Source organism: Calidris pugnax, unplaced genomic scaffold (assembly GCF_001431845.1).
Source record: "Calidris pugnax isolate Ruff unplaced genomic scaffold, ASM143184v1 scaffold21, whole genome shotgun sequence".
Taxonomy (NCBI): domain Eukaryota; kingdom Metazoa; phylum Chordata; class Aves; order Charadriiformes; family Scolopacidae; genus Calidris; species Calidris pugnax.
In genome coordinates this window covers 3525014-3546491 of record NW_015090770.1, presented here as the reverse complement: position 1 = coordinate 3546491, position 21478 = coordinate 3525014, and the positions used below count along the sequence as shown (strand labels likewise).

The following is a 21478-nucleotide window of genomic DNA, read 5'->3' as shown; positions in this document are numbered from 1 at the left end:
TCCCGCGCGGGGCCGTTGCCAGGCGACGCGGCCTGCCCGGGGCCTGCCCGCCGCCCTAGGGCCTGCCCGGGGCCTTGCCGGCGTGAGGGAGGGTGAGGGACGGGCCGGTGCCGGGAAGGTGCTGTCGCAGGGCCCCGCGTCTGCCCGCCCTCCCCTGGCCGGGTTGCCTGCCCGCCTTCCCCTTTGGGGCGGGGGGGCTGCCGGGGCACCGCAGGGCTCTCCCGGGCTGGGCGCGGGATTTGTCACCGCGAAGCGATTGTCGGCCGTTTCTCTGCTGTCCGGGCCGCCAGGGTATGCTCATGGCGGCGGGGGGGCTGCGTTTGGTGATTAGCCGGGATGAGCGGGCGGTGTCGGTGCTTCCCCCGGCACCAGCTGCCTCCTCTTGCCCTGTCACTCGAGGTTTCCTTCTGGCACGGGAGGCCGTCGGGAGCACCTCAGGCCTCTCGGTCAGATCTCTGGGGTCTGTCAGGGACTCTCCTGGCCGTCTGTGTCGGCATCAACCCTTTAGTATAAAGTTTTGCAGCCTAAAGCGCTGCCACCCCATTTAAGGCAGTAACCACATTACTTCTTCCCGCTCTGGGTGCCGTTGCAAATAGTGCAAATGATTGCATCAAAGCTGCCATATAAGTACGTGGTAGATGAAAGGCTCACCTTCCCAAACTTTGGAATGCAGCTTGTTCCATTCTCTTAGTTTATCAGGATCTTGATTCTATTTCCAAGGTCTTTTTCCTCGGCTTTATGGGAAGGATTATATGGGCTCGTGGTTTAGGATTATTTCCTTGTCTGATCATACTTGATGATGTCAGAGTGGCTTTATTTGTTGTGTCCTTCTGTAGTGCTTCAGTCTGTAAGACAGATTCCTGAAATATGCTGTAGAGTGGAAAAATTAAGACTCCTGCCTGCATAATGCAGCTGTCACAAAGCTGTCCTCTCAAAAGAGGGGATAGTAAATTGTCCGGCATTATTATATGTACTTGAAGTAAGGACAGAAGCTGTATCTTCATTCCATGTTAAGCAGGCGTGCAGCTTGCATCTGCTTCCCAATTTTATATTTTGTGGAAGGCTGTCATTAGAGGCAGACATCCTGGCAAGAAATGCCTTGATTAAGTTGGTGCTGAGGGCCAGCGTTTGCAGGAGGGTAGACTTGACATTACAGTAGATCTATTTAGAACCTCTTTCAGTTTTTATGAAGCTAGACTATTTTTAAAAAACTGAAGTATCCTGAGCAAACCATATTCACCGATCACTTTCAAACACTTACGTGTAAAAAAATTTATGAAAAGACATCTGATAGGTATAAAAAAATTATTGTCAGATCACAAATTGGAAGACCCATTTGTGACAAAGTAAGACTGGAACAGTACTTTTCTGCCAGGACCAAGTGCCATCATAACACACAACTAAATGAGGTGATAATTGAATCTGTCTTAAAAAAAAAAAAAAAAAAGTACAGTAAAATAGGTTTCGATTTCCATCATCTGAGTTTTCCTGCTCATGGGAGGAAATGAAACTGACACCACGTATGATAATTCCTTTTTGTGAAAGCAGTGCAGGTTGATATATGTATATTAAATTAGGGACAGTGGAGTAACAGAGAATGACTGTTCCATTTGACTCTTACCTGTCTGTGGTCAGCTTTCTCCGTGTTTCTCTTTTTCATGAGTTCTCCCAGCCCTCATTTGCAGGGAGGGCTGTGAGGTGCAAGGGGAAATTAATAAAGACGGGCCAGAAGCAGATGCACACAGGGAAATGTAGGAATAGCGCAAGCATGGAGTGATGTTGGTCATTGCTTGGTTATCTCCCTGGACAACGGGTAGTGTTTTAGTTTTAATAACCTTGTAGCATTTCTGTGAACTTTTCCAGTTGCCTCCTGAATTCACAGAACATTTTAGCATCGACAACATTCTGTGACAAGCAGTTCCGCTAGCTAACTGCATGTTTTGTGGAGAACCATCTGTGGTACCTATGAGCCTAACACCTGCTGGTTGGATTTGATACTCCTCAGTTCTTTCATAGGATGAGATAGCGAACCCAATCCCTGTTCATTTCTATCTGCCTGTAATGGATTTATAGAAGATTTGTAGTGGAAGTGCAGTCTTTTGTCATCTTCAGGTGTTTGATGGATATAGAATTTTTGGAGGAAAAGCTATGAATTTTGTAATGGTATGGTGAATTACTTTGTGCAGTTTTGAGTAGATGTTTAAAAAAGACATTTAAAGATAGTTCTAAAAACATTACCATATCTTTAATGTTCTTTCTTCAATCTTTACCTGTATAAGTGTATGTCAAATTTACCACTTGGCTCCTTCTATGGAACCTTATTGTTTTGAAAGCTGAGTAAAGTAGGTCTTTCATTTTGAAGATTTAAAATAGAAAAAGAGTTTACTAATACATTTTCAAGTAAGAATGAGTATTTTGTTACAGTATATGCACTACACATCTCTCTACGTATGTGTAATCTTGCAACCAAAGTGATTTTCTTTTATTAGCTTCATTTTTTTAGACAGCTTTCTGATTCTGCTGTTAGGAAGCTGAGGAAAAGTGCATCTTTTCATTGGGTGGGTTTTTAAGATGATGGTAACAAAACCTGTTTGGCTGGTGATCTTAAAACTGTGCATCTGAACACATTTTTTACCTTGTGTGATTTCACAGTACACAAAGAGAATTGGCAGATTTTAATGGAGGCTTATCTTCTGTTAGAGAGATTAATTTCTCTAAATATAGGTAGGAGTCATGAAGAAAGCAATTGTTTTTCTAGATTTATGGAAATACTTATTTACATATAGAATAAATGTAAAAATTGAAAGAATGCCTCTAAAGGGGTCTTTGTCCTTTGCTTTGTCTGCTGTCTGTGCATACATGCTGTAGTTAGGGACATTTAGATTGTTTGTCCTTAATTGTAGGAGTAAAACAACTATTGTTAGATTGAATATAGAAGACCTTAAGGCTTTGGAAATACAGCTGTTCTTGTGTGTAATTATGTTCCTGAAGTGTTGCGGTTTCTGATCAGAGGAGATTGTACGTTAATTGAATTTAGTGAATGAGGTGAATGATGGGATTCAGAGTCAAAGGTTGCATTACCCTGAGTTACTCATGTGCTGTACAGACAGAAACATATTTTCCTATTTTAAATGGCTGAAGTGATGGCACTTCCTGAGCTTCACTTAAAAAGCATAAAAGCATTATGATATTTCTATTATTTGCTTTCTTTTTACTTGAATACCTCTGAGTAGTCTCCCTGGGGTATGTTCAGGCCTTTCTGATAAGCATGCCCTCACAAAAAGAGCTGAAGAGTATTGTTAGCCAGTAAATACGTTTATTAACTTTTTCTGTTTGTTCTTATCTCATCAGATAGCTCAACATGAACTTTAACCATCAAGACCATTTAAAAAGTGAACAGAACAATATTTTGCCTTCTGAGAACTGGCTACAGGATTCTGAGTTTCTCCTGCAGTGCTGTCCTATTCACTACCTTTTCCTAAAACGGGACGTGGAGCTATGTTCATTTCTTCACGTTAGGTGCTAATGAAGTTATTTGCTTCATCAGAGGAAATGCAGATCCATGAAATTACGTTTTGTGCAAGTAAGTTGATGAGGGGCATTTACAACTCTTCTATCACATCATTGTTCTTTTGTGTATGTTGATATAGCTCCCAGAAGTCCCTTTCAGGCTTGAGTTCCAAGTGGTAGAGGTGGTTATTGTTGGAGAACCATTACAATTTAAAGCTCCTCTGCAATTTTCTCATGCTTTTGGGTTGCTGCTGTGGTTATATGGTTAGCAGCATAGTTAAGAAAATGAATGCTGTGTGCATTGCATGTGAATTGTCCTTCTGGGAGCACATGCATGAACTCAAATAAAGATAGGGAAAAGTTTCTAGAACTGACGCTGTAATTTCTAGAATGCTTCACTCCAGCAAGCTAATCTAGAGCAAGTCCTAAAGTTGTTTTGTTTTCTATTGTTGTGTCCAGCTGATCAAAGCACTTTGTACAATAGGGAATTCTGTAGTGAAGTGCTGAAATAACAAGTGTACCTGATAAAAGCCCAGGGGTGTTCAGTAGGCTACAGGCAACAGTGGCTTCTGCTGCTGTTATGACTTTGGTGAAAGTCTGACATGCTATACAAGTAAAATTAGAAGATTATTAATTTGGAATTTATTTAGCTAATGTGAAGCATCCTAAAGCAGGTTGAAGGTTACCTGCTGATGAAGCTGAATTTCTTAAATTGAAAATTAACAACACATTCTTGATGTTTTATTATATGCCTCTTTCTGAGGAGTAAATACACTTGAAAAACTTGATTATTATTCAATAAGTATCCTGATGTATATATAACCTTTGGGTAGCTGGAAATAGGGGAGGTGAGAGTTCAGGAAAAAATAGCTATTTCCTCTCTTTTATGAAGAGGCAGTGTTATTTTGGGAAAATTTGGATTCCTGACTTTTCAGAATACAGTTCTTCAGTTGCTAAGGCTTGTAAAGCACCCTTAATGTCATAGTTTGAAAGGTGTTGTAAACATGTCAATATTGCTCACGAAAGCATATTTCAGCTGTATTCAGAAATCTGTTTTCTTTTGCAGTTTGTGACTGAATGGAACTTGAGTAGCATCATCTGAGGGAGGCAAAAATCTATTTTTTTCATAATCTCTTAAGTGATAGGTGTAGTATGTGGTAGGAGTCTGCAGAGCAGTGTTAAGAGTTGAGGAAGTGTTTGCTTTTGGCTTCATATAAATTCTAGCAGTTCGCCCACTTGTAAGAGGACAAACTTGTGTACTGATACTTAGCAGATAAGTAATCCTTCTTTTAATGCTTGTCTTGTTAAACTTTGAATGCTTTGATTTAATATAAGGTTTGAAGAACTTGAAGGTTTTAAAAATGTGTCTTCAGTCTGTAAAGAAAAAATCCACGCTGCTATGTGTTTATACTGTTAAATGCCTGCCATAGATTTTCTGCTTTTGATGAAGAAATGTTTAAATACACAACTTTTTCTTTTTTAATTGACTATATTCCATGAGGCTTTAATTATCATGCTTTTAAAATTAAATACTGTGTAAGTATTTATACATTGGCTTTGCAGGCACCATTTCAACCTGCTTGGTATTTGTGTAATACAGATAGATTTTGAAGATGTAAAGAAAATGGAGACCCAGATAAGAAAAAAGACATTTCGTGTTTAAGGAACTCTGCTGTGAGTTGGGAGAGCTGGATTACATTCCTTGCTGTCCTTATTTCTTGATTTCCTATTTGATAGTACATAAGTTGTGTAAATTGCTGTTTGTCAGGGTACTTAAGCATGTACTCTGTAACACAGTTTCATGAAAGCACATTAATATTATTGCCTGATCAAGACCTGGATCACTTTTCCATCTGGCATATCTTTACAGTACACATTTTTCCTCTCCGGCTATTGTTCTTGTTTGTTTATACTATAGTTGTTATCTCACTAAACAAGAAGACTCAGCTTGAAGGGTGCAAGTGCTACAGTAGTACTAAGGCTAAGTAATAGTGTTTCAGTCCTCAGGTATCTCTAGGTGAGGATTTATGGCAGTTCAGATAAAAATATTTGAAATCGTGACATCGATGTCAGATGTGCTGCTGCTTTGTGGTTCGCGTAGACTAATAGGTCCTATTCAGTTAGGACTGCAATCTGAGTTCTGGTTGATGTCTTCCCTGTGCCCCATTTTAAGCCTGAGCCTGGTATACAGCTTGGGAAGTTTGATTAATCACAGTTGACTCCATTATTTTTGCTCTTACCTTAATTCTGCTTCCTCCTCATTTGTGTTTTGTTGTAGGTTGTCGTTAACTCTATTGGCGATGTCTATGATTTTGTCTGCCTCTGTGGTCCGTGTGAGGGATGGACTCCCTTTATCTGCATCTACCGATTATGAGCAGAGCACAGGAATGCAAGAATGTAGAAAATATTTTAAAATGCTCGCAAAGAAACTTTCTCAGCTTCCTGATAGATGTACCCTGAAAACTGGGCATTATAATATAAAGTAAGACTTCTCTTTCATATATTTGTGACATCCTGGGTTGTGTCTGTCTGTAAGTTAAAAAGTTAACAGTTCACGTCAGAAATTATTACTCAAACTAAGATTAATTCCTGGTAGTATTTATGTATCAGAAATTTAAAACTGAGAAATTGTAGAAAAATTTGAAACCTACTCAAACTTTGGTGGAAGTTCTAGTTTGAAATAGACAGTATTTTTATAAATATAAAAATCTTTGGCCTACTAGAAATACTTCTTTATATTTCAAGGTTGTTTCTTACATGAAAATGACCAGACTTGTTCTTTGTTGTTCTATTTCAACTAGTATTCATTTGTTTTCTCTTTTTAGTTTACACAAATTTAAAAAGGTACCCAAGTACTTTCATAACCCAAAATTTTGGAAAACTTGTGGTTAGGATGTTATCAAATTAGGCCTGTTTCTTGTACCTATATATACATATATGCATATGTATACGTATATATGTATAACACAGCTTCTTATACGATGGTACAATGCAGTGTTAAAGTAAAACATTGCCTAGATGAAAATTGTGTTTCTTCTAGAGTAGTGTTGGACTTTCCAGTAAGCATAAATTCCTTTGCTACCCCAGAGCAGTTTTTGCTTTTGTGATTATGAGATCAGACTAGTGAAGCAGCGAATTACCTGTATTTAAATATTAAGTTTTTAATTTGTTGTCTCAATTATAGCTTTATCAGTTCTCTGGGAGTAAGCTATATGATGTTGTGCACGGAAAATTATCCCAATGTCCTGGCTTTCTGCTTCTTGGATGAGCTTCAGAAAGAGTTCATCACTACCTACAATATGATGAAGACAAATACTGCTGTCAGACCGTACTGTTTTATAGAATTTGGTAAGGCTCTAAATTTTTTTCCCTTCATTCTCACACTAAGACAAATGAGTAAATAAGTGTGCAACTTAATGCACACACACACAAAAAAAATGTCCAAGGCAGTTTATAGCTATATTTCAGGTGGATTTAGAATCTGATTTAACTCCTGTTAGAGACAATGAAGAAATACTGCTGTGGGCATTAAATTAGGCTACTAGAGTTTTATCCAAACTTGTTTATAATCTTTCTATTCATTCCGGTAGGTTTTGGTTTAAGCCTTATCTGACCATATCTGGAGTTCCTCTTCTAGTTAATAATACTAGGAGTTGTTTGACTTCGTACCCGTTGAAATACTTAACACATAAAGGCATTGAGCTTCATAAATTTCTCAAGTGAAAAAATTGCAATTTCATGTTTGCTCTTAGCTGTGCTCTAATTTTTGTTCAAGACATGAAAGGGAGAGATTTTTATTTTTCTTATGATATAGTGATGCATTTAATCTTCTGTCATGCAAGCTCTAAATAGAACTAATCTCATGTATACCAGGTAACAGCTGTTATGGATGCCATTAATATCTATCACTTTAATAGTATGTGTTAGGCAGTTATTTTAAATATTCTTATAAAACACATTATAGCAAAAAGAACTGCAGTTTCAGAAATATGGGGGAAGATATTCCAGTTGGTTAATTCCTGTCTGTAATTAAGTCAGGCAGTTTTTAGCAATTTTTGTATAACGTTGTCTTTCTTACAAAGATTTCCGTGAACACTTTTTTTTTTTTCCCCTTAACTCCCTCTTTGTTTTACTTGTTGTTAAGTTAGAATGTAGGTCTATTACATTCTTTACACTTGTATAATATGATATTAATTTTCTCCACCTGAATATTTTGCAGGCACTTTTCATACCCAAGTCAGTTTATACTTGAATGCAGGAGTTAATTTTTTCCTAAGGCTACTTATTAAACTACTGGAACAGCCTAGAATAAATGCAGTAAATCCATTGTATTAGCAATACATTTAGCCTCATGCAGTGAAAAATCATTAGTTTATACACAGTTATTAGGTAATTAGATTTCTAGAGTTTAATTTTTTTTTTACTGCAGAATTAAATAGCCCATGATATATTAGTTACAAAACAGAAGTATTTTGAACAATATATTTCAATTTTGGAAGTATGTAGTATATAAAGCTGCATGGTCTTGGATTATTTAATTAACAAAGGTCCGTAAGGATTTAACTTGTTATTTTTATTTTTACCCAGATAATTTTATTCAGAGGACCAAACAGAGATATAACAACACACGTTCTTTGTCAACAAAGATGAATCTTGCTGACATGCAGACAGAAATCAAACTGAGACCACCGTATCAAATTTCCGTGTCAGAACTTGGTTCAGCTAATGGGTTCTCACATCTCTCTGTGGCGGAATATAAGGGTACTGGTAAAATATCTGCAGGTAAGGTTCAGATTTTTGTTTCTTTAATCCTTAAATGAGATAGATGCAACGTAGAAGAATTAATCTTTCTTTTGATGTTTTTTTCTTTTTTAAAAAAAAAGCTTTTGTCCTTTGGTATTCTCAAGGCATAAAGCTGCCATGACCTTATATGTATTTTAGCTTAGATACCTGTTTTGTCCTCTGCTCAAAGTGCTTATCTTCTCAAGGCACTCAGAGAAAGAGATGGGTCTATTCAATGGACCTCTTTATTGAAGGAAAAAAAAAAATCTACATGAATACAAGCAGAGGAAGATTGGCAATTAACAAGATGATCTTCTTTCTTTTTCTGACCTGTTAAGATTTATGAAAATTTTTATTATTTCTGCCTAGTAAGACACAATGTTGACATGAACTAAGAGCATAGTGTCAGGAGGTCGAACAGCTGGAGGGATAAGTGTCACTTTAGGAGGCATTTGTGAAGGTGAAAATTCACAGAGCTGTGCTGGCTAAAAGATGTACTCTCTAAAATAAGTGCCTTGTGTACACTGTTTATAATAGCAATTTTGTATAGACATGCTGCATTCATTTAAGTAGTCATTAATTTTTTAAAACTTTAATTTATTGCCTGTAGGAGATATAGAATTTTCTGGTTGAACTGGTTTAAAGGTTTGTGCTATTAAGTGAATGCTCTGAGTCAATTTGAGGCCCACCTTTAGATGTTGGCCACCAGGACAGAAAACTTAAAACTCACCAAGTCCTTGCACTAATCATGGACTCCACACATGAAACTAACTTAATCTGGTTTCAGTCTTTCCAGTTACTGAAAATGAGAAATAAAAAAAATTGCTTCAGTCCCCTATTTGTACTGCTGGGGCCTTAATCCTGAGGATTCTAGGTGCTATGAGACAGCACAGAAATAGCTTACAATCTCTATATTTGCAGTTTGACAGTATTAGAGATAAATTCTGGAAAATTATTAAAGGAAAAGTATGAAGATGTTTAAAATATTTAGAAGAGTGGAATCTTTTAAGCAGCACTGTCCATACCTTTAATCATCTGCTGTTTATATGTGTGGGCCATTTTTAAAGGTATGTAATGGTGTGATACCATTGTTTTGCCACTTTTGATGCTTACGTTGCTGTTACCTCTTAATGTTTTAGTATAATCCTGGCTTGTGGAAAAGGTTATGGTGGCAGAAGTGGCAACTGTTCAACTCTGAAAGTTGTCTAGATTAAAACTTCCTGCAGTTGGAAAAATAAAAAAGCAGTAAGCATGAGAGAATTTAGCCTGAGTGAAAATTGGCTATATTTTTAAAGTTGTCCATGGAGTGGGAGATGAGGTTTTTATCATTTTTCTGAAGAAAAGTGTTGGAAAATCATATGGGCTTAATTAAAATGCGTAACAACCATTTCCCTTTTTACTATAAAGTAAAATTAAACAATAATTGGCAAATGATCTTCCAATTTTTTTTCACCTACCTTTCCATAACTTGTCTTACAGAAGCAGTTCTGTTGTCCTCTTTTCTTTCCATGTCAGCTTTCATCTGTTCTTTTCACTCTTTCAGTTACTTTTAACTTTCTTCTTCCTCTGAATTCCATAAATCTCTCTGTTCACTTACCCACTTCCTTCCTCGAATTGCTGTAGGAGCTCATCATCAAAGGGCTGTACATTATGAGAAGTTTGCACTTTGCTCCTTCTTCTCAGCTCTTCAAATTTTAGATGCTATTGAATAACAGTGTCTTTTTTAGCAAGTCTGCTAATAGTTTTATAATTCTTTACATTCATCATTTCTCTCTACTCTTGAAAAGAACTTTCTCTGGATGTTTGCTACCCACTCACTTGGCTAGACTTCAAAGTTTCTCCTTTGCTCTGAGGACAAATTCTCTCAAAAAGATACGGTTTGCCTAGTGTAATTTCCTGAATATGCTGCCCTGGTAAAAATACGACGTGCTGTAAGTGAATTAAGTATGTTAAATCAAGTTGGGTAGCGTGCAGAGGTAGGAAGTTTGTTGGATGCAAATCTTGTTTTGTTACACAGAATAGCAGAATTTGATGCATTAATTTTGGCTCTGCTGATGAAGCATTGTCTGTTACTTGCTTGTACTTGTAATTAGATATGTGTCCAAGGTCTAGTGTCTAGGATCCTTATATTGTTAAAGTAATTGAAAATAGCAGACCTTTTCCTTTAGCAAAAGTTCTGCTGTGTAGTGTGGAATAGAGGTTGAATGTGTGAAGCATAAAATGTGCTGATTATGGATAGAATTTTGCTTCAAAGGTGAATGTAGGTGTGGTCAGGCATGAGCAATATGGTGACAGCATGCTGATGTGTGATGGCTTAGGTTAGGATAAATTTACCATTTTCTGAGCTTTTTTTTAATGAAGAAACAGTTGTCAAATCAATGTTACTTTTTGCCTGATGGTGCACTCAATGTTTGTTTTGTTTTTTTTTTACCTTCTATTTTTAAATACACATCCTTGCAAGTAGCACAAGTTCTTACACCGTGTACATTTCCAAATTTTTTATTTAAATGTTGACGTTTTAATTCAGAATTTGTGCTTTATTTGAGCCTTCACTTGTTGTGTTAGAGAGTTGTTGGTATGGCAGTTATCATATTTCTAAGATTTATGGATGTACTGACTCAAGGTCAGCTGTCCTTTACACTTCCTTCTCTGAGAAAGCTCCTTCATTTTCTGGTTTCGCCTTTATTTTTTTTTGTGTGTGTTTAAAAGGCTGTTGCTGCTTTGATTATAACACTAAAAGTTATTAAGCCCTGGAGAGCTTAATGACATCAGTAGTGGTATGCAATGTCATTTAAAGCTTTTGGATTTGTTTTCATACATTAATAAGAGAGAAGAGTTACTATTTTATGATCCTTCATAGACTGCCTTGATTTAGCTGACAAGACTCTTTACCTCTCGCCCCATGGTGTCTTAAATACTGTTTTAACACATGATGTTTTAAAGGTACCCTGGTATATGGGGAAAATGAGATTGTCTGGAGAGCTCTGCGTGGAAAGCAGTGAACTAATTTTATACACCAGTTAATGAAATGCAATTACTTTTGGCTAAAAACAGTCACATACACCTTCAGCTTTTTGCCACTTGATGGTTTAAAATAACAAAACAAAACAACCAGTCACTGAAAAAGAATGATTTGGTATGCAAATAGCACGTCTAATCTTAACTGAGTCCTGTTCCTCTAATATGCACTACAGTTAGAAAAGCACTAAGCTCTGAAAGTTAAACATGGGTTATGCTTCTGTTTAAAAAAAAAACAAACAACCCCAACTGATTACACTATTAAATTCAGCACAAATGAGTTAACTGAACTAATTTTATGTTTTATTTTTAGTTTATCACACAGGCATAATTAGACAGCCCTGTCTGCTTATCAATGTGAAATAGCTTTTGTCATTTTTTCTTTAGGTTCTGTAACTTCATAAACTGTTTGGAAAGCTTTTTTCCTGGATCTGTGCAATGCAAACAACCGGGATTGACACCCCTCTCTCTATTAATGTTACAGTTCATTAACCTCATTGTTCACATCTTTACACTTCGTTGATTTGAACAGAATTATTTAAGTATGGCTCAGTAGCTCTATTGTTTTCCCGGTGTTGCATAGACTGTTAAGAGTTTTGCATTGTTTCTTCATATTTGCTTTCTGTTATTAATTATGAAAAGGGACAGTAATGAGGAACATACACAACTGTTAACATACTTGTGACCCAAGATAAGCCCAAAAGAGTGGGTGTGTGTGGAAAGTGTGTTTTAACGTTAATGTGTTCTGTAAGAGGCTTCTAAGCACTATCTGGAAGGTCTGTATAAGGCTGTAATATAGACACTCGCTTAGTTTCAGAACTGTCTTTTTATTTGTGTCTTTGGTAGCACTCACTGGCTGTATTTTTTTAAGGTAGGGAACAGTAATAGCTTTGCCTCATAGTGTTCCGTTCAGCAAACAAGCTAAATCAGTCTCAATAGCTCTGCTAATGCATTAGTATTAAAGAAAAGTGGAGGTTGTGAGGGGAGCTCTTAAGTACATGACTTATTAGCTTAGTACTAATTGTGGACAAATTTCGCTAGAAAGTGCATCATTTGCCATTGATTTCCTGGCATGTTTGAGCAGCTTTCAGTACCATACTGAATAAGCTGAATGTCTTGAGTTAAAGACTAAATATAATAAGACAATTATATATGTGAATGGAAGGAACGTATACTTTTTGTTAAACCTTCTGTTGAAATATTTTAAAAGTTTCTTCTTTTTAGAAAAAAAATACTGAGATTTTGTTATTTGCTTCAGTGCTCTCTTTGTGATCTGGAAGCCACTGAAAAATGAGTTTACTCTCTTACTAAATTTGTAAAGACATTGCTTTGACCTTTGATGTGGTTTTTTGATCTGTTTTGCAGCTCCTCATCAGCGTCTGGAACCTGTGACTCTGCCAGGGATTGTCTCATTTGTGCTTAGTCTGTTATGTGGGGCTTTGAATTTAATTCGTGGCTTTCATGCTATTGAAAGTCTTCTCCAGGTATTGTACCCATTTATGAATTTAAAAGTTATGCGTCGTAGCAATCATAATACCACCTTAGTAGATACTTGTTATATGAACTAAGTCCTGCCAGTTTTATTTTCAGAAATATTGTTTGTGAGGTCAGACCTCTGTTTATGACACCTGTGTTGTTTGTGATCTGTGCATCCTTCTTGAGTGCGATGCATCATTCATTAAGGCTGTGAGTTACAAAAGCAGTAGAAGGTGGGTGGCCAACTCCTTCCTTAGGTACCTTGGTAGCAGTGAGAATGCGAACATAATGTTCTGTTTTCTAAATTTATGCCAGGATACGAGACATGTACTTTTAATAAGTGTTATTTAAAAACACTTGAGAGAAATGATGAACAGCTTTTAAAATCTGGCCAGTTTTTTGGAAAGGTCCACAGAGCGGGGATCTTTAAACAGGTTTTGTAAAATTGTTTATCAGAGACCTTTTTTAGTTTTGTTTGTTATTAAACCACCTTAACTAGGATGCTTATTTCTGTTTGTCTGCTGAAAGGATCAGTGTAAGGGAAACTGTCAAGAGATTTTTTCTAAACTGCCCCTCCCACAAACAACACCCCCCTCACCAAACAACCTCCTCAATAAATGTCTGTTCATGTCAACTCTCTGCTCTGACCCTCCCTGTAGCCCTTAGGTTTCTTTCTATTCCATTTCCCATGCTAGTTGTATTCTCATTGCTACAATGAAAATAATAGTGTATAATGATTTCAAGCAATTCAAGTGAATATGCTGATAGAAAGTTCATGTGTTAGCCCCCCAGAAAAAGGCTTCCTTAACATTAAATGGCTTTACTGTTGTGGCAATGGAGGTAGAAATTAAAAATCTCATGGAAGTTGGCTAATAGGTGATCTTTTTATTCAAACATAAATCTAGACTTTATAACTACAATGCTTTTGATACCTAATGGACTTTTTAAGGAAGTAAGGTAAAGAAGATGACCTGTATTCCAGTTCTCTTACAAAACTATTGGTATATGTAAAGATTTAATAAAGCAGTAATGTTTGAGATCTCAGCATTTCCTGAAGAGTAACGACCTGGGTTAAGGAAAGTTTTCCGTGCTAGGTCCTTCTTTTGAATTGGTTTTGGTTTCTTTTTTAAAGTAAAAGCAAGAATGAAATAGTGAGCATACATCTCTACTTCATCCCTAATTAGATTTTTCTGTTATGCACACTTCACTCAGTTTATAAATAGGAATGAATTCAAAGTACACTTGAGTACGAATAGTACTGAACAGAATTCTGTCACTTTGTGTGATGTTTCTAGAACTTGTTTTGTTACCTTTCCACAGCTGATTTTTTTAAAAAGGAACGCCAATATTAGATTAACCTATTTAACTGATGATAGGGCAGCCAGTTAATTTTATTCTGTATGTTACTGCATCTGGAGGTAATAGATGGCAGTACAGATGAAAGATATTTTTTTCATTTCTGACAAATGAGGCACACTAAAAATGCATTAAAATTTCTCTTAATTTATTCTATTATGGAAAAATCCAGAAGGTTTAGGGAGAAATAATCAAAAACATGATTAATAGAGCTACTTCTGAGAATTCACTCAAAATCTTCTCTCTGAATTCGTTTTTCCTTTATAATCAGTGTTTTTATTTGGATCTTAGCAAAACTTTGTTACAATCTGTAGCTGTTCTCTAGCAAATATGCAGGGGCACTGAGGCAAAGATTTTTATAGGATATAGGAGTGTACTGCATTGTGTAGGTAAGTTTTATATGCTGACATACAAACTTACAGTTTAGGTGCAAATGCTTCACACTGAACAGAAATAAGTTCCTCATTGACCACCACCACCTCAACATGAAATTTGTGTTCAGGGAAGAGCGTTTGCATGAGTATCCATTGTTTTCATGGGAGAGTTTTTGATTGTCGCAGATGTTTGTTGGAAATGTGGTTAGTATAGTCACTGAGCATGTAAATTTATTCTGCTCAGTTCTACAGGAACTATAACAACCTGTTTGACTAAATTTGAAGGAATTTTGTTTTGTTTTTTTTTAAAGACACAGTGGAAAGTTCTATCACTTCAGGTGAATTTTCCCATCTTTTCTTTCAGGAGAACTTAATTTTTCAATAATCTCTCTGTGATAAATTAATGTGCTTTTGTTTGTTCTCACTGCCATGAAGGCAGTGCTGCCTGCATTGTTCTCTGTGTAGAATTTTGCTACACCCTAGTGGCCAGTTTCTGTCTTTTCCTTTTGTCTCGTTTCCATTTTGTGAAGCTGGAGGAAGGCACAATTTTACAAAGTTGGTATTAAAGGTAGTTACCAGTGTTTGGACTTGAGTTTTCAAAGGCATCTGGAGAAAGTAAGTGTCCAGTGTTAGAGCTGGACTTCGTTTAAGGCCTTTGAAATTCTCAGCATTAGTTGTCTATTGTGAATAAACATTTTGGTCAGATTCCAGATCATGGTGGATTTTTTCCAGATGTATAAGTAAGCAATGATTAGTGCTAATTCCTTTTGTTTGGCATAGTACAGGAATTACTATAAATCTCTAGATGAGACTATTTTAACATACGATAAAAGATAACTTTCATAGTGTGAATATCTGGAATTTTACAAAAACATTGTAAAACATGTTTTGTTTTGTTTTGTTTTTTTCTTTTCACAGAACGAAGGTGAAGATTTCAGCTATGTTATTGCATTTTTTCTTGGAACAGCAGCCTGTTTGTACCAGGTGTGTTCTTCTGCTTGCAGAATGCACTAGAGCAGAATGCACTATAGTTTAGAAACATTACCCAGTCATGCATAAACGTCATCATGTTTTCTTAAATGTCACAGATACTTGACTAGGGGGATTATAAAAATAATTTCTGTTCTGTTGTATTTCATTAATCATAAACTGTCACACAGTAGATTGATACGAAGAGCTTATGTTTGCTGGCATTTTTCTCCAGTTAGTTGGTAAAGAGATTTGGTGTACTTTGCTGTCCAGAGCTTATAATTTATCTCTAAAGTCACATGGAGTTTATATCATTTTGTTAAAGTAATAGTTTCATAGTTAAGTAAATCTAACCATCTGAACAAATGCCTTACTGCTGCTCTTCTTTGGGAAGACTCGCAGTTAATACAGTAATACCTAGGCACTACACCCCAGAATTTTCCTTACTTTGTACATTATTGGTCATCTTCTTATTTCTCAAGGCTTTCAGCTGCTTTCCATTATGTTTTCATTCTCCTTTCTGATGTTTCACATTCCGTTTCAGGTCGGTAGGTTTTCCATTTCTACGTCTGACTTTGCCTTTCCTATATAATTTGTAGCAAGGTGTTCTGGTGCCCATTGGCATTTGTTGTTCAGTGACACTACTGTTACGTTTAGCTATGACTTTAATGTCTCATGCTCAGTTGCTGTTATCACAATTCTTTTTCCTTTTCATCTCCTGCACATGGAGTGGAGTATGCAGTTTCTACTTGTTTGTGTGCCAATATTTAGTACAGTGTAAGACTGTAAAATATAATAATGTCTCAGAATTATCCTTGAATCTCAGCCTGTCTATCAGTCAGCCCTTTGTCCAGGCTACAGGTAATCTCCATTCTCTATATCTCTAGCAAAATGTCAGAGTACAACTTGTGTTCTTCACCACTTCTTCACCACTGAGTTTCCATCAGCCTCTGCCTTAAATAGTTCTTCAGATTGGTGTTAATTTTCCATGCCTGTGATCTGTTCCTTATCTGATAAGGTGGAGTTCCTCTATTATTTTTTTTGGTGTGTGAAAAATACACATTCTTCCCTCTTCTACCAAATTAGAAACCTTATTCTTTATAAAGTATTCATGACTGTGCATTGAGACATAAGGACATGTGTCTTTCCCCCACTGTCTGAGTTGAATAGGTCTATTTTAAAGAAAGAATCAATGCAGCTCAGAATGCGGGCTTTTTCTTAATATTCCAAATTTATCTGTCAAGACTCTTGTTCCACACCCTCGAGTGTGATTCATACAATATGTTATTGGTCATTTTTCAGAACTAAGAGGGCTGGCAGTTCTGTGGCATGTTCTGATGTTCTTTTGCCACATTGTGAGACAATGGAAGTGAGAACCAACAAAGCATTTAGGAGTTCAGGAGATTCATTCCGTATGTTACATGACAGCGCATGTCATTATCATGCACCCACAGGGCTTCCCTAATGTTGTATTCTCTTGTTCAGTTAATAAGAATGTAGAGGTGTGTTTCTTTTCCTAATTTCTAAGAAAATGTTTGTAAACTAGGTATGCTGGCAAAAAAAGGGACTTACACAAAACAGGATGTTTTAGGCTCACTAACATTCAGTGTGCAATGATGAAGAATGTAATTTGCTTGTGACTATTAGGAGACAATAAATCTATGAACTGAGGAGTTTCTATGCCAGCTCTTTTTGCATTTGAAGTGAAGCTCTTTGGACCAAGATGAGCATCTTCACAGTCTAGCTCTAAATACCAAGAACACAAGTGAGAGTAGATGGCGTGAAGAAAATCCTCTGTTACTTTTTGAACTGTTGTGGTAATACACAGGATGTATTGAGTGGCTAATTAAGGCTGCAGGCATATATATGTATGTATCACATTGAAATAATAATAGAGTTCCCTTTACATTTTCACATATGGTGTGCAATCTTGGTATTTTTAGATTGTCTACGGAGAAAAGTAGCAGCTGTTCTAGCATTGTAGGGGAGTGGTCCATCACCATCAGCATCTACCATAAAGTCTCTAAAACCTTTCATTTCAAGATGATGCTATCAGTATTTAGGTTCACTTTTATATTGAAATCAAATGTAAAGCTTCAGGGCACTTTCTAAGCAGCATTAAAATATAACCTGCGATTTGTAATTGCTTAAAGTTTTTTATATTTGGGATGTTTAGGGTTTTTTGTACACTTGAAAATGCCATTTTCAAGTAAACTCTTTAAGTTATTCCATTGCTGTCTTATGGCCTATTTTGCTTATAAAATTGTAACTGAGTATTGCAACACTGACAAAATAGCAATGCTATAACGTTCACAGGGTAAAATAACTAAGATTGGGAGCTCTGATAATTTGGCCAAGAAGTCAAGAAAAGCCTATTCCAGTTTATCTAGAGCTGATGTGTCTAATGTTCCTATATGGTTTTTAGTCTCTTCTGAAGAAGAAAATGTACAAAAGTAACAACTGTCTCAGTTGTAACTGAAGTGCAAAGAGTGCAAAGTGTCAGGAGTTGAACTTTCAGTCATTGCTTAACATTTCTTAAACAAACTTAAAAAATCAAAAATCAAAATCTTCTCTGAAGCTCTGAGGAGCCTTCTACATAAAAGCACGCTCGGTAATTGCCATGCTGACACTTCCTTCAATAGAAGAAAAAAAGCCCTCAGGAATTTCATAACAGCTCTTGTTATAGCAAGGTGTTAAAACCACAGGGTTTTGGCCTTTTGACTGGTGCTCTGTTTTTTAAGTGGCAAATCTTTTAACATCTCAAACCTCGACTAAGGAAAAAATAAGCTCCAGAATTCAGTTGAAACAGATCTTCACTAAAATTCACAGTCGGTCAACATCGTGTTGCAGTGACATTTTGAACTTCCATAATATTTTTGTTTTTTTAAACCCTTTGTGTTTATTAATCATTTTGATGAAGCATATCCTGGCTTTTTATTTTAGTATTGGAAGCAGTTAAACTTTGTCATAGGCAATAACGCTAGGAAATTATCTGAATTCTTATAGCTGAGATACCAGTACCAACTAATTGCTCTTTTAGATGTGATTTGTAAAACTGTCAGCCCAAGTAGGTTGCATTTGCTTTGCTCAAAATGGCCAAGCAGGTTCAGGGGAGTTCCATCTAGATTCTGAAATATGCAGGTTACTTATCTCTAGTTTTACTTTGCTTTGGAGGAAGGACATACAAATCTTACTGATATTGTCAGTACTTGCATCTCTGAAAGTATTTAGATACCCAGAAATCACAAGTAGTTTTGTTTATCTGAGCCACAGTTAGAGTAGAAATGCATGCTTTGTAAGAAAATGGTTATGTTTCAAATAGAATATAAAGAAACCTCAATAAATTGCATTGTTCAGTTGTGAGTGTACAATGCTTTTGCCCTTTTTTGAGGAACATGAAAAATGAAAGAAAATTAAGTAGAGTTTCTCTGACTGATAAAACGTGGCAAATATACAGTAAGAACAGAAATGACACTTAGATAATCTGACGATGAATGCTGTTAAAAAAAACTGTGTGAGCTTTCTTATATATCCAAGGGGAACAGGTTTGGAATACAAAGTAAGCCCAAGTGAAGTTATCTACCTTTAAGCACAGCCAAAACTTTATTAATCAAACAGAAATGGCTAGAATCCAGAGAGAGCAAACAATTTTTTTGTGGTAGTCAAGGAAGAAGTTTAACCAACAGCAGAAGTAAAAATGATGTCTGCAAAAAAGTACTGGACAGTGGTGTCCTTTTAGAGATGGAAGTTGAGGCAAGAGACTCAACAGATTTCCAGTTGCAGTAGGAAGAATGGAGAGAGGGAGACAGTGGGCCATCCTGACGTTGTTACACCACAGCGTGCAGAAACTGACCCTGAAAACGTGGCAGAACTACAGTAGGGTTGTCACTTATTTCTCTCAGAATGTGATCCATCTGGCACCACCTGAAGAAGGACGATGGTTATACGTGGACCTCTCCACATCCACCAGTAAATCCTCTGCATTAACCCCAACAGGACACTGAGTTGGTACCTGGGGGATTGCCTTGTGCTGAGTATTCCCAGCTTCAGGTCCCCAGTATTTCCCCTGTCCTTCCCTTGCTTTGCCAGAAGACAACTTAATACTGGCTCTTGTTCTTCTCCTTTGCCTGGATGGAACAGAATGAACCAGAGATTGCCATGAACATTCACTTTGCTTTGTCATGAGTCACTCATTATTGCAGGTTGCAATCAATTATTAGGAGAGAATTGTTCTCAAAGAGGGTTTAATGGAAGCAAAATGTAACCTTGTATTGATAACAGCTACTTTTCACCCTTCCCTGACTGCTAAATTGATACTGTTCTTACATGTTTGATTTAGAGTTTTACTTGTTTCAGGTTTGTAATTTCTCAGTGACCAGCTGGTGTTTCTTGAGTGGAAGTTATTCTTCATGTGGTAATCTGATTTATTTTTTTTTTTTCCCCCTGACAGTGTTACCTGTTTGTGTACTACACAGGCTGGAGGAATGCCAAATCCTTCCTGACTTTTGGGTTAATTTGCCTGTGTAACATGTATCTGTACGAACTGCGCAACCTGTGGCAGCTCTTCTTTCATGTGACTGTGGGAGCATTTTCTACCTTACAAATTCGTCTGCGACAACCACAGGGAAAGTCCCATGATTACAATGTCTGACAAGTCCTGCAACATTTAGAGGCAGTCTTGTTCCAACAGTTATTCACTCTCAGGAATGTAAAGCTGTTCTCCAAAAGAAGAAGCTGTCTGGATATAGGGTGCTTTTTTTTTTTTTTTTTTTTAAAGAAATAAATTTAAGATGCCTGTGGACATTTTTATTTGATAGTTAAACCCCCCTTTTTTTTTTTCTTTTTTTTTCCTTAAGAGGGAAACAAAGGAATACAGGACTAGAGGAGGGAAATGGATCATATCCATGCAGTTAAATGCACGTAGGGACACCAAAATTGGGGAATTTGACTGGTAGCATAAAAAAGCTTCATTCGAAAGTATGTTAATGGAAGGAATGTACAGCGTATGTCTTCTGCATATCTTGCAAGCTCTTTACTTCCAAAATCAGTTTTGCCTTTGTGAGGCAGTAGGGAATAGTCTAAATGAATAATAATTATAATAATGCTATTGCGTATTAGCAACCTAGATTTGGAATATGTAAGATATGAAATTTTGGAATGTTTTGTTTCACATTGACATATATGTGAATGTATTCTTAATTAAAATGTAACCTGGAAATTCTGTTTCTGGGGATCAGCTTTATGGTGCCCGTGGCCCTCTGTCTAGTGCTATAAATACTTTAACATTTTTTCATTTATGATTTCCCTTTAATTATCCTTTGAAAGTGATCTATGTGGACAGTGTTTCTTTTTAGCAATTATTCAAAAAATTCTGCTACTTGACCCAGGATTTTTGCACGCTTCCTCTGTTCAACTCTGGAAAGGTTGAAAGGGAATGGATTGGTGAGTAAATGGAGTGACTTTTACTTGTTGGACTATTGGTCTTCTTTTTATATACTTTTAGAAATGGATGAATAATTGGCTCAAACCTGAGATAAACAACTGGTGACAGGAAAATAATAAATCAGTCTGATTATCTTAAATGAGAAAAAAACAGGGATTTTGTTTATTCTCTGGCTTTGAGTTGGTTGTTGGTTGGTTTTGTGCTGGGATAGAACCTCCTTGATTTGACTTGTGTTTGAGAGAACGTTTGTGTACTCCTGAGGTTTGTGAATCAATTTGAAAACCCCAAATGCTTAGAACAGCAACCATATGGTACCACCATCATTTACACTGGGTGCTTTTGCAATTATATGACAGTTATTTATGATGTTTCATACTGTGCAAATCGATAGACTTATATATAAGACTTGGAATAATGTAAGGATTCACTGAAATGCTGGGAAAAAAAAGAAAAAAGGAAAAAAAAAAAAGAAAAAGAAAAAAGCAAGCTTTAATGGCAGGGAGGTTTCCTTGCTGCCTGTGTTGTTGGATTTGGGGATTGGCAGAGCTTT

General features: G+C 36.6%; 1 protein-coding gene across 1 annotated transcript; it reads left to right on the top strand.

The window, feature by feature from the left end:
• Window positions 1-3351: 3351 nt before the first annotated feature.
• Window positions 3352-20950, top strand: SEC22A (SEC22 homolog A, vesicle trafficking protein). The gene is made up of 7 exons (XM_014939163.1): window positions 3352-3583; window positions 5789-5992; window positions 6695-6858; window positions 8098-8292; window positions 12676-12794; window positions 15435-15500; window positions 19936-20950. Exons 2-7 carry the CDS (start codon window positions 5811-5813, stop codon window positions 20134-20136), a joined length of 927 nt encoding a protein of 308 aa, XP_014794649.1. The 5' UTR covers window positions 3352-3583; window positions 5789-5810; the 3' UTR covers window positions 20137-20950.
• The last annotated feature ends 528 nt before the right edge of the window (window positions 20951-21478 follow it).

Bases quoted from the DNA above. Each gene is read 5' to 3' on its own strand.
- SEC22A (XM_014939163.1), top strand. From the start codon at position 5,811: ATGTCTATGATTTTGTCTGCCTCTGTGGTCCGTGTGAGGGATGGACTC. The intron at 8,293-12,675 runs GTAAGGTTCAGA...TCTGTTTTGCAG, and splicing joins TACTGGTAAAATATCTGCAG to CTCCTCATCAGCGTCTGGAA. The intron at 15,501-19,935 runs GTGTGTTCTTCT...TCCCCCTGACAG, and splicing joins CAGCAGCCTGTTTGTACCAG to TGTTACCTGTTTGTGTACTA.